Source organism: Apis laboriosa, unplaced genomic scaffold (genome assembly GCF_014066325.1).
Source record: "Apis laboriosa isolate Shangri-la unplaced genomic scaffold, ASM1406632v1 scaffold9_cov152, whole genome shotgun sequence".
NCBI classification, from domain to species: Eukaryota; Metazoa; Arthropoda; class Insecta; order Hymenoptera; family Apidae; genus Apis; species Apis laboriosa.
In genome coordinates this window covers 7,068,944-7,089,438 of record NW_025224966.1, presented here as the reverse complement: position 1 = coordinate 7,089,438, position 20,495 = coordinate 7,068,944, and the positions used below count along the sequence as shown (strand labels likewise).

The following is a 20,495-nucleotide window of genomic DNA, read 5'->3' as shown; positions in this document are numbered from 1 at the left end:
TAAAAATCTAAATTTCGTAAATATTATCAATTTCCTAGTTTCTATAAAAAAAATTCTATCAAAAGTAAATATTTAATTTCAATAAAATCAATTAACAAAAATGCTCTGTTTCTTCTTGTTTCTTATTATTTTAAATTAAATATACTTTTGAAGAATAATATATATCGCTGTCCACAAGATATTAAATTAAATACTCGTATTATTTATATATCTTGTTTATCTTTGTCAAATAAGATAAAGATAAAATTCTACATGAATGAACTATTTACACAGTTATAAAACTGTATTAACCATAGAAGCTTATTCTTGATTGATGGTACATGAAAAACAATATTTGATGACTAACAAAGCTTACGTAATTTTGAAACGCGTAGTCTACTATCTAAAGAACGATAATCATACAACTATCGTTATTTTTTTAAATACAGTTAGTGACGATAATTTATTAATTTAATTTTCACGATCTAAAAAAAAACGTTTTTAATTCCTCTTTTCCATCATAATCAATGATAAGATAAAAATCTTTTTTTTAGGATCAAAGAAAATAATAATTAATAAATATTAACAAATTAAGAGAAAATAAATGTGTCTATGATTAATAATGATTAATAATAATTCTTCCTAATTAAAAATCAAAAATATTAGTAAAATATTATTCAATATTTTACTTTAAAAAAAAATATTCTTCTTCTTTCAGCCAACATTGTCGACAATTTACTTTATATGAATGAAGAAGAAAGACTCACCTCTTTGACCTTGTCCCTCCGTTCCCTGGCGATGGGGTCCTTGTCCTCTCCACCGACCGTCAAAGGAAGTTTACTGGCGGGTGCTGGCGGCACAGTCTCCAGAACTTCGTTCTTCCGGTGAAGCACTAACGATGGCGAACTAGTAACACGCACATGTATTTCACCAATCACTTCCGGCTTCTCTAACATCTTCTGTTGCTGATATTCCTCGTCAATCTTCGCCTGAAATTCGGTCAGATCGAATCGCGGATCGAGATTTTTCGAATGACGGTTTTTTTTTTTTTTTTTTTAATTAATTAGACGTGTTAATTTCAATTTGATCGTCGAGAATAAGAAAATAAAATAAAAATCCGATGGTCTCTCGGTAAGCTAGTCCTTGCTATTAAAATAATGTATTTTTTCTGATACGAACATTGATTTTTTTATAAATTGAGAAAAAAACTGAATGATTTTTTTTAATATACGATTTCGAAACGAACAACAGAGCGGAAAGAATTTGACGTAGGAAGCGACAAATAATAACGAGAGAATAATGAAATCGGATATGGAAAGAATAAATTTTCGATTCATTGTTTGGAATAATTTCAAATAAAAAATGTTTTTTATCTTATTTCATGGAGGATCAATTGTAAAAAGAATTATTTATGTACTTTATTAAATTATTAGAACTAATAGTAACGGTTAATGTTAATTTCGTATATACAGGGTGTCTGGTTAAAATGTTTTGCGATCATTTATACGTTGTTTTAAAAGATGTTTTAAAAGAAATTGTTTTATCAGTCAAGGTAACGTTTAGATAACATTGTTAACTTCAACTTCGACCGAATTGTAAACTTTACGACTTATCAAATTGCAAATATTTATCTATCCTGATAAATTTTTCAATGTCGAATAAAGAAGGAACTGTGTACCATTCCTCGCACGAATTATTCAATCATAAATATTATTTCCATAAAAAAAAATGAAATAATATATTCAACACGGAATCGAAACGAAAAATAGATAGATATCTAAGAAAGCAAACAGAAAAAAAAAAAAAAATCAAACAACGAAACGTTTACTCAGAACATATCGAAATTCCACCGTGTCATCGAATCTCCATAAAACATATAATCAAAGTCAATTTATTCAAAGGTATAGGATGTTTGAGCTGGAGAGGTCAGTAACAGCGACACAGTCTCTTTGAGATCGTGAAACGTTTCCATTTATTTTCCCAGCTATTTACAAATTACAATCTATCAATCGCGCATTTTCATCGCCCCACTTCAAATTCAGACCCTATTTCCGACCGATACACGCGGCAATTATTTATACAAAATTTTCATCTTAAAGAGTGGAAAAGATCGGTCCACGCCACGTCGAATAAAAATCAAATTTTTCCGGACCGTTTGAAAGAGAGAGAGAGAGAGAGAGACCTCGGATCTATTTATTCGAACACCGCCGTACGAATGCAATCTCGTCTCGAGAACACGCTTCTTTCGCTCGATTCGCTCAGAAAATATCGGCTCTCGACCAACCATGATTATAAAAGAAGGAAAAGTGAAATGTTGCGAGTATAACGCTTGCTTTTCCCTCTGCGTTAAACGATTTCGAATTTAACTCTATCACGAGCTGTTTTTTCGAGGAAAAACCGATTATGATCGAGTTATTTGTTGAATAGAGAAGTATTTTGTTTGGAGAAAAAAATTTTTAGGAATAATTGCAACTTTGAGCTCATTCGGACTTATTAATATAATAATTTGAAAGTAATGGAAGGATTCTGAATTGAATTGTTATTTGCGTGAATCCAGAAAAATTATAAATACTTTCACACCGAATTCTAATTTTTATTTAATAATATTTCTTTTTTATTGTGCATATATAATAACGCGCTGATTAAAATATTGCGAATTGAATTAACATACATGCACGAGTATAATTATTCAATTATTTATGTTACACGAAATTCCCGTATATAATTATAGTAACTTCCACTAGTAATATAATAGTAAGTAGCTTTAGCTAGCTTTAGATCTAAATTTATTCCTTTAATCGATAAACTTTTTTTTTCCTTACCGATTTTTTTTTCAAATATTCTCAAATCTAAAAAGTCATCGTGTTACGTAAAAACAAGAATTATTTCTACTTTTTATTTTCGATCAATATTACAATAACGATGTTAGTTTCTATCTTTTTTTGCTATTGCTACTATTCCTTTATTATTGCATTTCTTGTGAAGTTTAAAGTACATTATCTTTGTTATAAGTAATACTAATATAACAGCTATTTTCCATTAAAATTTTATTAAAATTCTGTGTCTCGATAGATAAGATTGATTCAAGTATACTATAGATTTGACTGAGAATATCAAGAAAAATAATTTATTCGCATATACACGTTATCTAATATTGACTCGATGACATATCACATTAGTTTTATTTTAAAATATTATACTATCGCGGTAATATTCACATATAAACTTGAATTCATTCTATTTTTTATGTAATTTCGTGGAAAATTATATATATATTATAACATTTATGGCGTTAAGTTTGTTATCAGAAAATAACAAATAAATATTTCTGAATTTAAATTAGGCAAAAAAAAATATAAAAGTAAAGTATATTGATAGCAAAAGTAACAATTAATAATATTGCAATTGCGAAATTTAGAAGAATTTTTAATTTTTTAAATGAAATATTATTATAAAAAATTCTATGTGTCTTTCTTTCATGAAATTAATTTAATTTCATAAATTGTCTATTTTATGTTAGTCTATTTTATTATTAACTAATAGAAAAAAATGACTAGAATTCTTTCTCTGAAGAAATATAAAAATTCATATCTTTTACTAATGTTATAATATATTAAAAATATATTCTATCATTTTTCTAATGATTCATTCTCAAATCAGTTTTCCGTTCGACTGACCTATATATTTAATTCAAACTATATCTCTTAGTCGATTACTGCACACGTGAAATCGAATGAATAATTCCAATTATGCAAACTACATTTCGTAATCGATCACGTATTAATAGGGGAGATCACCTGTGGATCGTGAATCGATCGAAAATATGTATATATTCGTAACACTTTCAATGAACGACCTGATTGAAAGTCTATGGCAAATTCATAGGTATTCGCTTTAAAATTCCCTTATTTTTGCCATCGTCAGGCTATTGATATTAAATATGAAGATAAAAATATTTCAAGATAAATATGTAAATTAATAACAAATAAATCTATTTCTCTACCAACAACGAATCTATCACAACTTCAATGTTGGATAACATTTCTCTTATATGAGAAACTGGTGAAATTTGAACATGCTGCATCTAACACGTGCAAATGTTAAACTCGCGGAACAAGTGCTAAATTACAGTCGAATTACCTAGTTCTACGATGAAATTGCCATCAAAATCGCGCTTCAATTTTAATAAATCCAACTAGAGAAGAACTATTAATTAAACATTCTGCTTTTCACGTTAAAATTATATTTTAAGTAAGTATATAAATCTAAGAAGCTTTTATTATATTAACAAATTCTTCATGCTATTAAATTCATCGTAAAAAAAAAAATTCTAATTAAATTAAATTCTCATTAAAATTATCGTAGAAAATATAAAAATTACAATTTTAAATAATAAACTGTATCTACATATGTATATATCATAAAAAATGTTTGTTAAAAAAATTGTAACGTTCGAAAATAATCAAGATTTTGACAAACAATCACGGTTGTAAAATTTCGTTTGTGAGACGAAATTTATAATGAAAATCTGTGAATGTTATCAAGAATGGTGCAAATAGAGTTAGCGCGTTTCGCAACATTAAATATTCGAACGTATATCCTCCATTAAACGTAAATCTTTGATAGATTCTATTATTTCACGGTTAACAAGGGACGTCAACATTTTGATATAAACGCGAAAATAATTTCCTATTCGAATTGTAAATCGAGCTTCAATCTTATGTCGTCATCGTTAATTAGACGATAAAACAAGATATAACTTTTTTTTCTTTCGATTCGATTCCATCATCTTTTCAATATCGCTTTCACCATATTTTCGATTGTTTTAGAGATAATTTTCTAACACTCTGAATTTTAAAACGATTTCAAGAATATTGATTATACACGTGAAAATTTTCATTTGGAATTAAAGTTTGTTTTATCGACGATTGAATAAATATCGAGTTATCGTATCAAACTGAGCTGTGAATAATTTTGTTTTATTTAATTCTTAATGGAAAAAATAAAAAAATAAAGTAAAAATTAAAATCAATGAAGAAAATAATAAAAATATTAATTTTTATCCTATATCCTATATCCTATATTCTATATCTTATTAATAATCTTTTTATTAATTAAATTTATCGATAGATATCACTATTCTATTATCAGCAAATCTTATCTTTTTATATCTCAAATTAATCGATTCGCAATTTTTATCAACCTTTATATCGACATCTATCATTTTCCTATTAAATTATTAAATCTAACAACTTAAATATATTTTTATTATAAATAATAAATTTACTAATTCAAAATTTCCTTAAATTTTAAAAAAGTTAAGAAAAAAAAATTATTACTTAACATGTGTTATCCATGTGTTATCCATGTGCATACAACGATAGAAATGAAATATGGTCAATGAGGGTCATGTCGATGCGTCGGAAATTGCGCTTTGAAATTTTAGGGCGAGAGTCTATTAACATTGATAAAACTCGTTCTCTCAGCCCGCAACACGATGATAGATTAAATAATTTAATCCCAGTAAATGCGTTTCACATAGTTACGTTTCACACAGTACGTTTCACAATACGCGTAATTTATTCGCTAATACGCGTGATACGTAGAACGACATGTCATTTTCCGGAGAAACCGTGCGTGATGAAATGAGAACGATAGCTGATTTAAATTTTCATATTTCGTTATACATAAATATTCCGATTATGCAAAAACGTAGGTAAAACGTTTCGTTGTTCACGCACAATTCGTAATGAAAACAGGATTAAAAAGAATAATCGCAGACACAAAACTAACAAAATGGCGATCGAAAACGATAAATTACGATTATCGAATCTTGACAGATCGATCGATATTAAATAAAATATGGTGGCCATATTGAAGTAAATATGTAGCTCATACATATTCATTGACAATTAGCGCGTTTTGATCGTTAGCGCGGAATCAAATCGAATGAACATAGCAAAAATAAAATAATCACGAATTAAAGAAATAAAAATTACGGATTGTGTAAACTTTTGCTCTGTTACGCGTGTACACGTGTGCCCGCGATACGTCACGATGGCCGCATGTAAACAAACGAATCGAGAAAGCGTGTAACAGCTGAAAAAACGGAATACATAAGATGTTATAAAAAAAACAAGGACATCACGACGAGAAAGATCATACAATTATTGTCAAAGAGATCAGCACCATTTGATTTCTCAAGAAACGATGACAAGCGAAATCACGAGTTTGCGAGTAAGCTACAAAATCGAGAGTCGAGTATAATCGAGAATCGAAAGAAGCGCAACGTCGAGACTCTGACACACGCGCGGACCTGCAGCTTTTGCTTGTCCTGAAGAATATGCACATCCTGATGATCAATGCCCTCGTGTCCAGGTGGCACAGCATTAAGATGACCTATGGACCCCTTTATGCCCCCTTGTAAACGAGGTGGCGCCGGTATAAGTAATTCCGGTCCCGCTTTTTGCATGTGTTGGTATACACGGTAAACACTGTTCACTGCGACGCCACCGGTGCCCGGACGGAAATCCGGCAAAAAGAAGAACGTTCCGAAACACACGACACCGAACGTCAAAAACACCAACATGATCAGATACTTTTCACGCGGGCGGAACGACCGTCTCGAGAATAGAGGCACCGGCACACCGTTCACGAACCGCTGATACGATGGCAGAATGCTCGACGTCGTTGTCATTTTAACGATACTGTCACGCCACGCACGCACTAACGCACTTCCCGTTTTTACAACAGACGAAAACTCGAGCACTCGTGCGCGTTGTTGCCCTTTTCCTAGCCGTCGCACGCCATTACAAATGCCGTGGCACGCGAGCACCACCTGCTCGCCGAGCTTGACACTTCGTCGCAGATGGAGCGCCAATCAGCTGGTGCGACTCATGCACCAACTACTTTCATGAATAACAAGCAAACGAATACAGATCGGTATAATATCGTGCAGTCGATAACTTGACACGAAAACACATTAGATATAAAATTTTATATATATATATTTTTGTAATCCAAATTTTCTCAAAAAAATTTATTGTTTTATAATATTAATTTTCAATTTACTATGTTAAAATATTCTAACTATATAAAATTATATAAATGTTATAAATGTAATAATATATATTTTTATTAATTATAGTAAAATTTATCGTTTTAAGTTATTAATTTTCAATTTATAACTGTGTTAAAATATTCTACCATTTTATCTTAGAATTATTTTAATTGTAATTTATATTAATATTAATAATTCATAATTAATTCATATTATATTTCAATTTTCGCGCGTTTAAAATAAGAAATGCACTAACTATTTTTTAACCAATCAGGAAGTCGGTAAGATCTAGCCGCGAAATGAATCAGTGCGCATCATGTTGCGCATGACGTCAGTCTACAGTTGAAAATTGTGGTGACAGGTCACGTTTCATCGGTTGAGAAGTGTAATTATATAAAATTTTTAGTGATAAATTATTGTATTACGGTTATTAAACTTAATTAATCAGTTGTTAAGTTTTGTTTAATCATTATTATATTAGAATTGAATAGTGTTTTGAACTTTTAATAGTTTTATGCCATTATTTGATCCAAGCATTCAAGGCGGGATGGTTCGGAAATGTAATAATTTTTGTGCACGCCATAATGATTAAAAGATAATTCAACGATTATCATATAAATGTGGTAAGATTTTTCTCATTTTCTCATATATTTCTATACTAAATGCATCTATCTATATATTTAATTCGCATATTATTTCTTTGATACATTTTGATTCGAATTATCGAATATGTCTCTCCCCCCTCCCCGCTTCCCCCTTCCCCTCTTCTCCCTTCCCCTCTTCTCCCTTCCCCCTCTTCTCCCAAATTTGTACATTCAAATTGTTACACAAAGGATTTCTATTGCCAAAACTTGTGATTAGTTTTGCTTCAAATGCATAATATATATTTCCTAATACATTTGAATACAGTTATTCTTTTACTTTTTATATTATTATTTCATTAATATGCATTTGTTCAATTATTTATTGAATATTATTAGAATTAATAATTCTTCAAAGAATAATTTAGTCTTCTTTTTTTATTCGTTTATTTGATTATTAGAGTTATTATTAAAGTTAACCATTAATTCAAACTTTTAAAATAAGATTTATATTAAGTTTTTGCTTCATTTTCATACAATTAATTTAATCTTACATATTTTATATATTTATCTTTTTTGTTTCAGATAAATAGTTGAAATTATTTTAGATGAGAAAAAGAATTTTCAATATGAATACCAAGAACAAGTTTTACAAAAGAAATAAGTTTTTAATTTTTAAAGAAAGATGTATGTCAGTGTTTGTTCATCGATTATAAATTATGAATATAATTAATAGCCTTTTATTTTTATTATTATTTTTTTAATATTCGAGATAGAGTCAGTGCTTTTATGAAATAGAGTCAGTGTTTTTCAAGAGAATAAGGCGATCATCCATCACGCAAAGAGGTAATCATTTTTATATATTTTCCAGTTACTTCTTTCAATTTTTTCAAATAGAATTATATTTTAATTATAATATTTTATATTTTGTTACAGTTTCCATTTCCTGATTATTCGGCAATGAATGCAGATTCTTCGCATCATTGGTGAGTCGCATGCATTTATGTTCCTCTGATTACTCAATCATGTCGTAGGATGAAAGGTCCGAATCGACACGAGTAATTGGTTGTATACGTAGATTTTTGCACGAGCACAGTGGCCGCGGGTATTTATTATACCCGTGAGTAGTAACATTTTTTTCTTGTGTTTTATTTATTAGNTATATATTTATCTTTTTTGTTTCAGATAAATAGTTGAAATTATTTTAGATGAGAAAAAGAATTTTCAATATGAATACCAAGAACAAGTTTTACAAAAGAAATAAGTTTTTAATTTTTAAAGAAAGATGTATGTCAGTGTTTGTTCATCGATTATAAATTATGAATATAATTAATAGCCTTTTATTTTTATTATTATTTTTTTAATATTCGAGATAGAGTCAGTGCTTTTATGAAATAGAGTCAGTGTTTTTCAAGAGAATAAGGCGATCATCCATCACGCAAAGAGGTAATCATTTTTATATATTTTCCAGTTACTTCTTTCAATTTTTTCAAATAGAATTATATTTTAATTATAATATTTTATATTTTGTTACAGTTTCCATTTCCTGATTATTCGGCAATGAATGCAGATTCTTCGCATCATTGGTGAGTCGCATGCATTTATGTTCCTCTGATTACTCAATCATGTCGTAGGATGAAAGGTCCGAATCGACACGAGTAATTGGTTGTATACGTAGATTTTTGCACGAGCACAGTGGCCGCGGGTATTTATTATACCCGTGAGTAGTAACATTTTTTTCTTGTGTTTTATTTATTAGATCAGGATAGGTCTTCTTGTATATTATGTTTTTAAATATTAATAATTTTAATGATATTAATTCATTTTCTAAAAATAAATTATTGTAATCTATTAAAGCATATTTACAAACATCAAATATTTAAATATATATATATAAATTAAATAAATAGTAAAAATAATAGTTTTTATTTCTCTTGTTTAAAAATACATCAAATATTATATGCAAGAAGACACTTCGCGACAGGCAGATTTTAAAATCAAAGTTACAAGTTTTGAATATTTCTTTTATATATTTTTGAAAATGTGCTTTGATAAAGAGATCGCCTGAGGTTATTTTTATTAATAAATATATTATAAATATAATATGAATAATTTTATTAAATATAATATGAATAAATTTCCATTCAGAGTCAATTATATATTATTAATTCTCAAAATAATTCTGAAAATAAATTTCTTATTTATTGTTTTTACATTTTTGCTTTCTAAAATTAATAAAAATTAATTAAATTTGTAAATTAAATTTATTAGAGCTTGAAATAAAATAAACAAATTTGAATTAAAGAATATTAGTTCGTTAGATATGCTAATATGTTTTTTTAGCTCAGGATTTTCAGATTTAACCCTTTCCATGTCCATTGCCAGGATCTCATTCACGTGCCCCGGTGCTACTTGGGTGAGAGAAAGGCAATGGGCATGATGAATCTAGTTCATAAAGTTATAATAATTTTTCAGCGACTGACGATATGTTAGTGAATCGTGCACGACGTATTTTCCACATTGTGTGTGTGGAATTAGGTTGTGGAATTGCGTCGTTTATCATTTCATACAATATAGCTTATAATATTCATGAGTAATCTCATTATAATTTCCCATAACTTATATATAATATTACAAGTTTTACTTCCAAATTACGACAATGATATTAAATATTATTTTTAGTAATTTAATTCTTTCAAAAGACATATATTTTTGTTGATGGATATTCGATTAATTAATATATATGTATTTTTATCGCAATGGTCACTAGCCATCGTCAGTCGATTTCAGGAAAAAGGTACGTAAAGTTAGAGTGTGAAAGAAGTATGCCAAGCTCGGGTGTCGGAGGTGTCCCGGGACATTTTCCCTAGTGTAGGCTTTTGCGCCCGAGTATTATGCGTGAGAATCGTGGAATGAATGTGTTGGTATGCCTGTTTTGCCATTTTTTAAATATAGGGCTAGGTAGGATAGGTAGTATACTTCTGGTATGTCTGTTAAATTTAAGTAGGTAGGGCCGGGCAAGTTGTCACAATCTCTGGTCGGGTAGGCGCGTTTTCGCGTGACAACTTGTTTCAGGAAATATAATTTGAAAAATCGAGAGTGAAATTTTATCATGAATCGAATGATCATTAATGACTATTTGTTTTTATCTTGCTTTCGATTTTTCGAATTCCGCGGTCGTGGTCGTGAAATGGATTTCGAAACGCACATTGAGCTCGAGATTTTGTACATGTACGGATCACTGCGATCGTTGATCGCCCAATGCATGTGCACTCAATTTCCTTAGTTTTTTGTATGCGAAGGTAGGAAATCTCGAGCCTAGTTTTAAGTTTCAGCGAGCATTGCGCTCGAAAAAAGAAGACCGAAGAGGCCTCGACAAACTGTCACGAAGAGGGGCTGCAACGAATGGCTTCTCATTTTTTGGATTTTGTCTGGATCCAAAGAATGGGAAGTCATTGTTACTACTTTGTCATTGTGCTCGTTTTAGTAATACGTAGTTTTTGTTGTTATATCATTTAGCCAATTTGCATGCTGGCTTTTTTTATTAGTATTGATTTTATTAAATTAATTAATAACAGATTGAATTAAAGTTGCAATATAATTTTCATCAGTTTTTTTTAACAGTATTATGTTAAAATGAAAAGTTTGCATTAATATTATGAATTACACAAGATATTTTTTTATTACAAATTATTACATTTTATTTTATTTCATTCACATTTTTATTATTCATTATTATATGTACTTATATAACATTTTTGTTTCAGTTATTGATTGTCTTTCTTTTTAATTATTAATTTAATAAATAAGTTTATTCCAGATATATCAATTCAGAAGAAACATAAGTCTTTCAATTGGTAAGTAATTACATTATATAAAACTTTATTAATTCTTTCTAATTTGATTTATTTTCAGAAATTATGTTGGAATCAATCAAAGAAGATTTATTTCAAAGAATATCTTTTCTGTGATTATATCAGATTTTTTGGTAGGTGGAATTCTAAAAAAATCTTTAAATTTCTATGCAAGTAGATTATATCTTTAATTAGAGAGGTAAGAAGAATTTAGTTTTTATTAGGTAAATTTTTTAAAAATCTTTAAATTTTTCTACGTAGGTAGATAATATTTTTAAATTTTTTAAAATAGAAATTGAAAAAATTTATTTTATGTGCAGACAAAGATTACATCAAGATTTGAAAATGGAAAGTCATTATGATTTATGAAATTTTATGATTTTCTTTATAAATTCTTTAATAATCTTATTCATTTGAGAAACTATTATAAAATCAATTAAGTCAAGTAAGTAAAATTAAGTTAAATAAAAAAGATTCATATTTAATATTTTTTTTTCCTTTGTTTGATTGTATTTAGATTTTTTTGTAGATAGATTTCTTAAAGTTTTAAATAAATATGTCAATACTATTTATAGATTTTTAGATAAGAAAATAGATAAGAATTAAAAATATTTAACTTGTATACAGATAAGAATTAGATTCATTTTCAAAAGAATTATAAGTTTAGATCAAATTTTTGAAGTTATTCAATTTAAGTTTATATAGTTTATAAGAAATTTCAATAAATGTAATATTTTTAAATACATGTAAGATTTTTATAAATTACATTCATTTCATACAAAATTCTTTCTAAATATAAATTTAGGATTAATTATTAATTTAAAGATTAGTATTGAGCTATTTTTAAGTAAAAATTTGGAAATACAAATAAATTTGTAAGAAAGTATTAATTATTATTTTAGTAAAATACAATTGTAAGTAAATGAATTATATGAATAATTAATGATACACCAATGTTGGTTACGGTGGTGAATAGAATTCAAGTTAATAAAATAAATAAAACTTTCTTTAAGATATATTTTATTTATTTATTTTTATTTTTCTTATTATCAATATTTTATATTCAATATTATACATTCAATGAAAATATAAAATATTGATATATGTACAAAATAATATGTGTTTGTTGTGTAGAATTATACAATTAAATTTGATGAAATTTAATTTTTTATTTTCAGGTTTTTATTGTATCAGTCAATCAGTTAAGTCGATAAGTTTAATTGTTTAATTCTTAAAAATCCATAAACTGATTGATTTATTCTTATAACAAATATGAATTATCTTATTGTTAAATATATCTATTCTATGACACAAAATAGAAATAGTTATCTCTTATATTTAAAATTTATATAATACACTTTTGAAAAAATGTCAAGAGATGGCGCTAATAATCCATTCTTGTGCTATTTCTATCTTTTTCTCATAATCTACTGTCCTTTTTTATGTTTCTCGTACGGCGCTCTCTAGATGGCGTTAGTTGTCAAATTTTTACTCTATTTCTGTCCTTCTCTTACTATTTCCTTTTTTTGTCTATACTTAGTTTTGTGAAGTGTGTGATTATGACAAGGTACAAGATTTCAATATTTTCTTCGAATAAAATATTTAGAAAAGAATAAGTGATATTATTATTCTTTTTTATAACTTTTGTTTTATTTAATTATTTTTTAAAACTACATGAAAAATATCATATGCATAATCTTATCTGCTATAAAAAGCATGCGGTATTAAATAGAATATTTTAAAAAACATCCATATTTATTCTGATGAGTAGATTATTTAGAAATTTGACAATTTTGCGATAGTTATATATTCTGATATTGCTAATTGTTTATTAAAAAAATTAAATTTTCGACCTATAACCTTAAGAATATGATATGATAGTTATTTCTGTAATAGTGCATTAATGCAATAAATTATCATAAATGAAAGAAAATATATGAATAAATAAATTAGCAGAGATACGATTTTTTTTCATTTTTTTTTTTTTTTCATATACACCACGTGTATTGAAGTAGAATGAGAAGTGAGCTTTTTAAATAATATATCTTTATTCTATTGAGAATCGAAAGTAGAATTAGTCGCCGATTAGTTTTTTCCTAGTCCTTGTTCTATCTTTAAAGTTTAATCTTTAAAATCATTATTGAACGCTTAATGATGTGCGATAAATTATAAAAATTCACAATTCTTCTGTGATTACATTCAATAAATAATATTTACCAGAAAAATCTTCTTCAATTCCTTTTTCATTGAATATTATTTCTTTGTTTTTCCATCTGTTATCTGTATAGGGAACATGAAACTTGAAAAAATAATATATAAACATTCAAAGCCTATCTATTAAATTATCTTCGTCAGAATGTATAAAAAAAAAAATGAGTCATCGTATTATTGATGATAATCAATAATATAAGTATATATATATATATATATATATATATAAAGATTTTATTTGCCATTACTTTCCATTTAGTTGATTCATTCCCGCTTGTTATCCGGATGTCATACCGTGACGGCTGAGAAATCAATTATTCGTTGCGTATCTAGCGATACCTGTCTTGTATCATGAAACATACTTTATAAATTAGCCTTGTATAGCGATTGGCTTTGGCGATTTTAAAAAGAGCGTATGAAGCGCACCCGCGGGAAAAAGACGGCTGCCTTACCGAGTTTTGGATAACTCGTTGCCACGACGCATACATCAGTCCAGGATTTCGCTTCTTCAGTAACTATGCAGCTCTCGTGGATAATGTAAGTAATCAAACGTAATCGACAATCAAGATCTAAATTTAATTTATCGTATTTATTAATATAACTGAAGCCTTAGAAAATTAATTTATATACTTTTAAAAAAAATGATTTTAAATTATTTTTAAATTTTATTGAACCGTGTCACTATTAAATAATAATAGAATTAATTAATAAATAAAATGGAGATGTGGTGCGTAATCACAATGTTGATTTCAAGATATTTCAAGTGTATCATTTATTCGAAGTCATCGATTGAAATTGTTGGTACAATTTTACGGCAATAATACGCGGAAATATATTGCGAAAACAGTGAAATTTGATCATGAAATGAATAATCTGGCTGTCGCATCGCGTACGTGATGGATCTGAAATAAATTATTTTCCTTCTTAATGTTATTACTACTCCATGCTGTTTGTTCGTTGAGGAATTATTCATGAATGATTTTTCCTTCTTTTTTTCCTTTTTTTTTTTCTCTCTCTCTCTTGTTTTTCTTTACAGATGTCAGTTGTCAATCGTTAGTGCAATTCCTTTGTATCCTTCTTCACAGTCGTTCGCACGGATCTGGAGGATCGTGAACACGAACGACACAAAAGCGAACTTGGATCATCACGACCACCGTGAAAATCAAGAGCAGAGAATTTGTGAGACTAAGTACTGTTACCAGATCGGTACGTTGGTGTGCTCTCGTGACGTAACATTTACATAAGTTGCAATTTTCTCGTAAATGAGTTGCATTATATAAGAGAACAGCCTGCAGGCTGTGTTCTTCTGTGTTGATAAATTATCGAACGATAACACTAAAGAGAAATCTTTTGGAATGGCACGTGCTGTTCGAGCATAATAAGAAATACACGAGACAAATCACAGTAGCGAAAAATTATGTTGTATCGCGTTTTGCAAGCGCGTAATTTTCTTTAATATTTATTATATTTGGTTATATACAAATGAAGAAATTTATAATTTATGGATTTGGATTTAATCGTTAGATATAAATAGATATTTCTTTTTTTATTAAGGAGTTAAATGATTTACTAATTTGATTATTTCAGTTGTCTCGACATTAATATCTTTGCTTGATTCGAGGATCACCTAAATATTAATTGAAATTCTTTTTTTTAAATCTCTTCTCTCTTTTTAGATGCAGAAAAAATGATTATTTAAAATGTAATATGTAATATTTTTCTTTAATTTCAGTAATATTTCTTTATCAATCGTTCAAAATTTCATAATATTACAAAATTTCCAAGCTTCTTATTATTAGAATCTTTTAAAAATTTAAACATCGAAAATAACGAAATATCCAAAGATTTTTATTCAAATTTCATTTCTCTAATTTTAAAAAATTCACTTTATATAATAATCGCAGTTTACACGTTATTTACAAATATGAAAAATGACGAGAAGTTGATCAATTTTGTCGATTCATTATCCCAGCGAAAAAAATTGAGGAAAATAGAGATGCCACGGTGGACCCTTGCGAAAATTTCTACCAGTATGCTTGTGGTTCGTGGAACAAGCACAATCCCATACCAGACAACAAAGTTGAATGGTCCGAGGATGAGATTAAAGCGAATAAAACGAATAATCGTATCAGAGGCAAGAAATTATTTTTTCCATCTATTCTTTTATACTTTTTTTATATGAAAGAAACTTGAAATAATTCATGAATTTGAGAATTTCGTTCGTTTATTTTATTTATAAATTATATATTCTTGAATTGTCCCTATGAAGAAATCCTTTCGGAAGACGACAAATCAACCGATATCATACCTGTTAAAATGGCCAAGAAATTTTATCGTTCCTGCATGGATGTAGGTAGGAAAATCGCAATCGATGTTGATATGAGAGAATAAACTTTAGCACGTGCATAATTATTCGAGAGAATTTACATCCGTGTACATGCAATTAAATCTATTTGCACAGACAGTTTGTTATTAACTATGCAATGAAAATTAAAATATGTTTTTCTCGTTTAGATAGATGAACAGAAGAAGTTTTTAATTACTTGATCGAACTAATTATTTGATAATATATACGCGGTATATACGATCAATTCCCATATTTTCAAGAATTGATAAACATTTTAGTGGATAAGTTACGCCATTCGAGATCTCATTTGAATAAACTGTGAATTTCAATTCTCTAGCTGTAAGAATTCTAAAAATAATATTATTCTTGGAGGATATGATCGATTCGAGTAATGGATTCTGTTCGAATAATTACAAGTGCTGAGGGATGTGTTCCTTTGAAAAAGCTTTGTCCAAATTTTTCTTCCAATCTTTCGACAGACGCGATCGAAAAGAGAGGCATTAAACCGATTCAAGAGATCCTAGATCGCACTGGAGGATGGCCTGTAGCCATGCCATTCAACGAGTGGGATCCTGATAAAACACCTTGGCAGAGGATCGACAAGGAATACATGATATTAATCGGAAACAGCGCTTTCTACAATCTCGAATACGAAATCGATTTGAACAATACGAAACGCTACGTGTTGACAGTAAGATATAAAACGCGACAATGAAATGTATAATAATGATAATGTTAAAAAATTTCCACGAATTATTTATCTGAGAAAAGTTTTGTATTTGCAGATAGATCAAGCCACCGAATATCCTCTGTCGAGAAAAAGACTGTTTGTGAACATGTTCGAAATGTTTTTATACGATGACGATCAATTCACGATAGGTATATTTCGTATGATTCAAACTTTCGCAAGGGAAAAAGGATACACTCTGAATCGACGACATTTAATTATCGATATAGTGGAAATGTTATATTTCGAGCTTGAATTGTTGGAGGTGACCAACTTTTTTGGATTAATGATTCGCGTCAATAAACGTGATGAAGAGTAATATCTCTTGTTTTTTTATCACAGATCATCGAAAATGGGAAGGAAAGTCACACGGTTAGTGATAATTTCGAAAGAATGACGATCGAACAATTGCAGAAATGGTATGACAATTCTGGCGTTAATACATCTACGGCAAAGGTAAAAAAAATAATTATCCTAATAATTATTCTAAACGAATGAATCTGAAACCTTCGCCTAAATCGAAACGCTTTCTGCACTATTTAATTCCAAGATCAAATCTCGTTTCAACTCCAATGCCAAACTGACACACTTTCTTCTATTCGTGAATATTATTCTTCCTCATAGCCAATAGCTATTCTTCAATTCTTAATTGCTTTGATTCACAAGTATCGATCGTCACGATGCATCAATCATCGATAGACAATTCGAATAACGAGCAATCGTGACACTCGATACAGGCTAAGGTGTTTTACAAGTAATATTTGCAGATAGACTTCTTGGAAGTGATACAATACTCTTTTAAAATGGCTAATATCGACATAAATTCATCCGAACCTATTATAGTGTACAACCCAATATTTCTTCACAAGCTGGCCAATTTACTTGGAAAGACATCTCGACGTGTGTTGGGTAATTACAAAAATCGTGTACGATAATTTATGTTTGGCTGTTGCATTTCGATTAAAAAGTTGATCAATTTCGAGATTTTCTTTCGACTCGTACACTTTCACTACGTCATTGTTTATTGTTTCCCTCGTTTCTAGTGAACTACATCCAATGGAACATGATCGACAAATTTTTGTTGTACACTACGCAAGAGATGAGGGACATAAAGTTCGAGATGTCATTGTCGTCGTATAACGTGTCCAATTTTATTCCACGGTATTTTTTTTTTTTTTTTTTTCTTACACCTTCACGATATTGCATCGCGTGAAAAATAAGAAAAATAAGAAAAATAATTTTGAAAATTTGATACTCGTTGAAAGAGATCAAATTTTTGTTATTATTCTGTGTGCCTTTAAATTATGAACGTGAATAGATATTTGGAAAAAATGATTTTGATTTCTTTCGATTAACTTTTAGATGGGAAATTTGTGCGAACAATATTAGAATGAAGAATGCGGTTTCTTACATGTTCGTTAAGGAATACATCTCGGATAACGTTGTTCACGAGGTAATATTTGTTTGAGATTGGTTTTAAACACGAAAGGAAAAAAATTTTTATTTTATATATCAATTTAAGGCGACGAAAATGGTTGAAGGAATGAAAGAAGAATTAAGACATCGCATAGGTCAGACACATTGGCTATCAAATTCCATAAAAGAGAAGCTGATGGAAAAGTTGGATAATCTACAAACGCAGATTGGATATCCAGATTGGTATAAGGACAATGCTGCTGTTATTCGATATTACGATGGAGTATTCATCTTCTAACGCAATTATAATATAATCAAATATGCAATATGATATATGTTTATATAGACGTGATTTTTATCAATTATTTGCAGCTTCAAATAGGATCGGATTATTTTCAAAATATTTTAAATTGTGAAAGGAACGAATTGTTAAAAAGTCTGACGGAATTCAGGCAGACTGTTATGAGAGATAAGTGAGTTTTTCTCAAACAAGAAAATATTATATATCGATTAAATATTCAACGCTTAAAATATTTAATTTACATTTGATTTTATTATTATCCTTCAGATGGTTAGATTTTCCTATAACAGTTAATGCGTTTTATGCTCAAATAATCAATTCGATACGTGAGTACTATTAAAAAAAAAAAGATAAAATTTGTATATTTTTTTAATATATCACGCGTATTACTAAAAAAAATTAATTTTTATACTTAAGAATTAAAATTTTCCTTATTAAAATTTATCATCATTCCAGTTATACCAGCAGCTGAGTTGCAAGATCCTTATTTCACGCATATTTTACCAGAGTAAGCTTCTTTATTTCTTATCTCAATTCATCATTGCGTCTCTTATATAATTAAATTAATATATAAATTTATTAACAATACAAATTACCAGCGCTATTAATTATGGAACGATCGGATTTGTAATTGGACATGAATTATCTCACAGTTTCGATAACGAAGGTAATTCTATAAAATGATTTTAAATCATTGTTCGATAGATAAATTTAAAAAAATTCCTATAAACAGAGATTTGTCTATTCAGGAATACGATTTGATAAAGAGGGTTACAAAATTCCGTGGAATTCCAAAAATATATCAGAAGAATTCGAGGAACAATCGATGTGTTTTGTCAATCAGTATAACAATTATGTACTTGATGTCATAGACGAAAATGGGGAACTCTTTAAGGTGAGGCTCTTTCATCGACACTTGATGCAAAGTTTCGCATAGTTTCGACGATTTTTTAATCGATTAAAACTATATTGATTATCTCTCCATTTGAGAATTACTCTGTTAATATTATATAACCACTCAAGTTACGCAATTGACAAGAATTTAGAAGATTCTAATTGATTTTTTATAACAGAAAATAGTTATCTGAAAAAATACACATATATCAAATATTTAAATTCAATAAAAAAAGTACTAATAAGTACTATTTACAATTCAGCTGAATGGATATCTAACCGAAGATGAAAATATGGCTGATTCAATTGGTATACAAATTGCTTATTCAACGTACAAGAAAATAGCGAAACAAAAACCACAAACCAAGTTACCAGGTTTAGAAAATATTACCAACGACGAACTTTTCTTTTTATCCTTTGCGAATGTAAGTTATTTAAGTATTGGAATAATTTCGAAATTCTATAATATAGACAATTTCGTTTTTTTTTTTTAATATTTCGAATATTAACAGTCAAATTTCAATCTAAAAATCGACTAGAAATAATTATTTATCGTCTCTCCATTATCGTGTGTTAATTATGTCTCAACAAATATAAAATTTAAATGTTTCTCGATTTAATTAACACAATTCCATTTTAGTCTTGGTGCTCTTCGACGAGGCCTGAATACGAGGCAGATATGGTGAACAAAGACGAGCACAGTCCTGCAAAGTATCGGATTATAGGTTCCCTTTCCAATATGGACGCGTTTTCCAAAACTTTTAAATGCTCGCGAAACAGTCCAATGAATCGACGACACAAGTGTACGTTCTGGAATTAATAAAACTATATACAAAATTAATAAATTATGAACGAAGTTTCGATAAAGAAATAACATGACGTTGTTTAGCAAATTTTATTATGCAAAGATAAGTTTTATCTTTTTTTATTGTTTTTTTTAAGCGATAAAATGAACGTAGTAATAATTGAAGAACATTTTTTTAAATTCTCTTTTTTGAAATGTTAAGTTTAGTAGTTTTGTTAATTTTATTTATAATTATAAATTATAAATTTAATTGTAAATATTAAAATAGAATATTAATAAAATTTAAAACGAATATTTCCTCCTATTTATGCAATCAATAC

At 28.5% G+C, this 20,495-nt stretch overlaps 2 protein-coding genes across 3 annotated transcripts; one reads left to right on the top strand and one right to left on the bottom strand.

Annotated features, from left to right (window-relative positions):
- Positions 1 to 286: 286 nt before the first annotated feature.
- LOC122719869 (mannosyl-oligosaccharide alpha-1,2-mannosidase IA-like) lies at positions 287 to 6,751 on the bottom strand. Its single transcript, XM_043946087.1, has 3 exons — positions 6,296 to 6,751; positions 747 to 968; positions 287 to 382 (listed from the first exon to the last, which is right to left on the bottom strand). The coding sequence occupies exons 1-3, from the start codon at positions 6,674 to 6,676 to the stop codon at positions 287 to 289; spliced, it is 699 nt and encodes a 232-aa protein (XP_043802022.1). The 5' UTR covers positions 6,677 to 6,751.
- Positions 6,752 to 13,960: 7,209 nt separating this feature from the next.
- On the top strand, positions 13,961 to 20,218 carry LOC122720094 (membrane metallo-endopeptidase-like 1). Of its 2 annotated transcripts, XM_043946594.1 has the most exons (18): positions 13,961 to 14,222; positions 14,722 to 14,891; positions 15,658 to 15,819; positions 15,955 to 16,038; positions 16,512 to 16,723; positions 16,818 to 17,024; positions 17,102 to 17,215; positions 17,527 to 17,668; positions 17,803 to 17,920; positions 18,122 to 18,212; positions 18,282 to 18,458; positions 18,548 to 18,648; positions 18,744 to 18,802; positions 18,933 to 18,984; positions 19,076 to 19,143; positions 19,226 to 19,371; positions 19,634 to 19,795; positions 20,011 to 20,218. In XM_043946594.1, the coding sequence occupies exons 1-18, from the start codon at positions 14,203 to 14,205 to the stop codon at positions 20,188 to 20,190; spliced, it is 2,265 nt and encodes a 754-aa protein (XP_043802529.1). In that variant the 5' UTR covers positions 13,961 to 14,202; the 3' UTR covers positions 20,191 to 20,218. The 2 variants fall into 2 exon arrangements, with proteins under 2 accessions (XP_043802529.1, XP_043802528.1); XM_043946593.1 differs by lacking the exon at positions 13,961 to 14,222 and having other exon boundaries at positions 14,279 to 14,891.
- Positions 20,219 to 20,495: the final 277 nt, after the last annotated feature.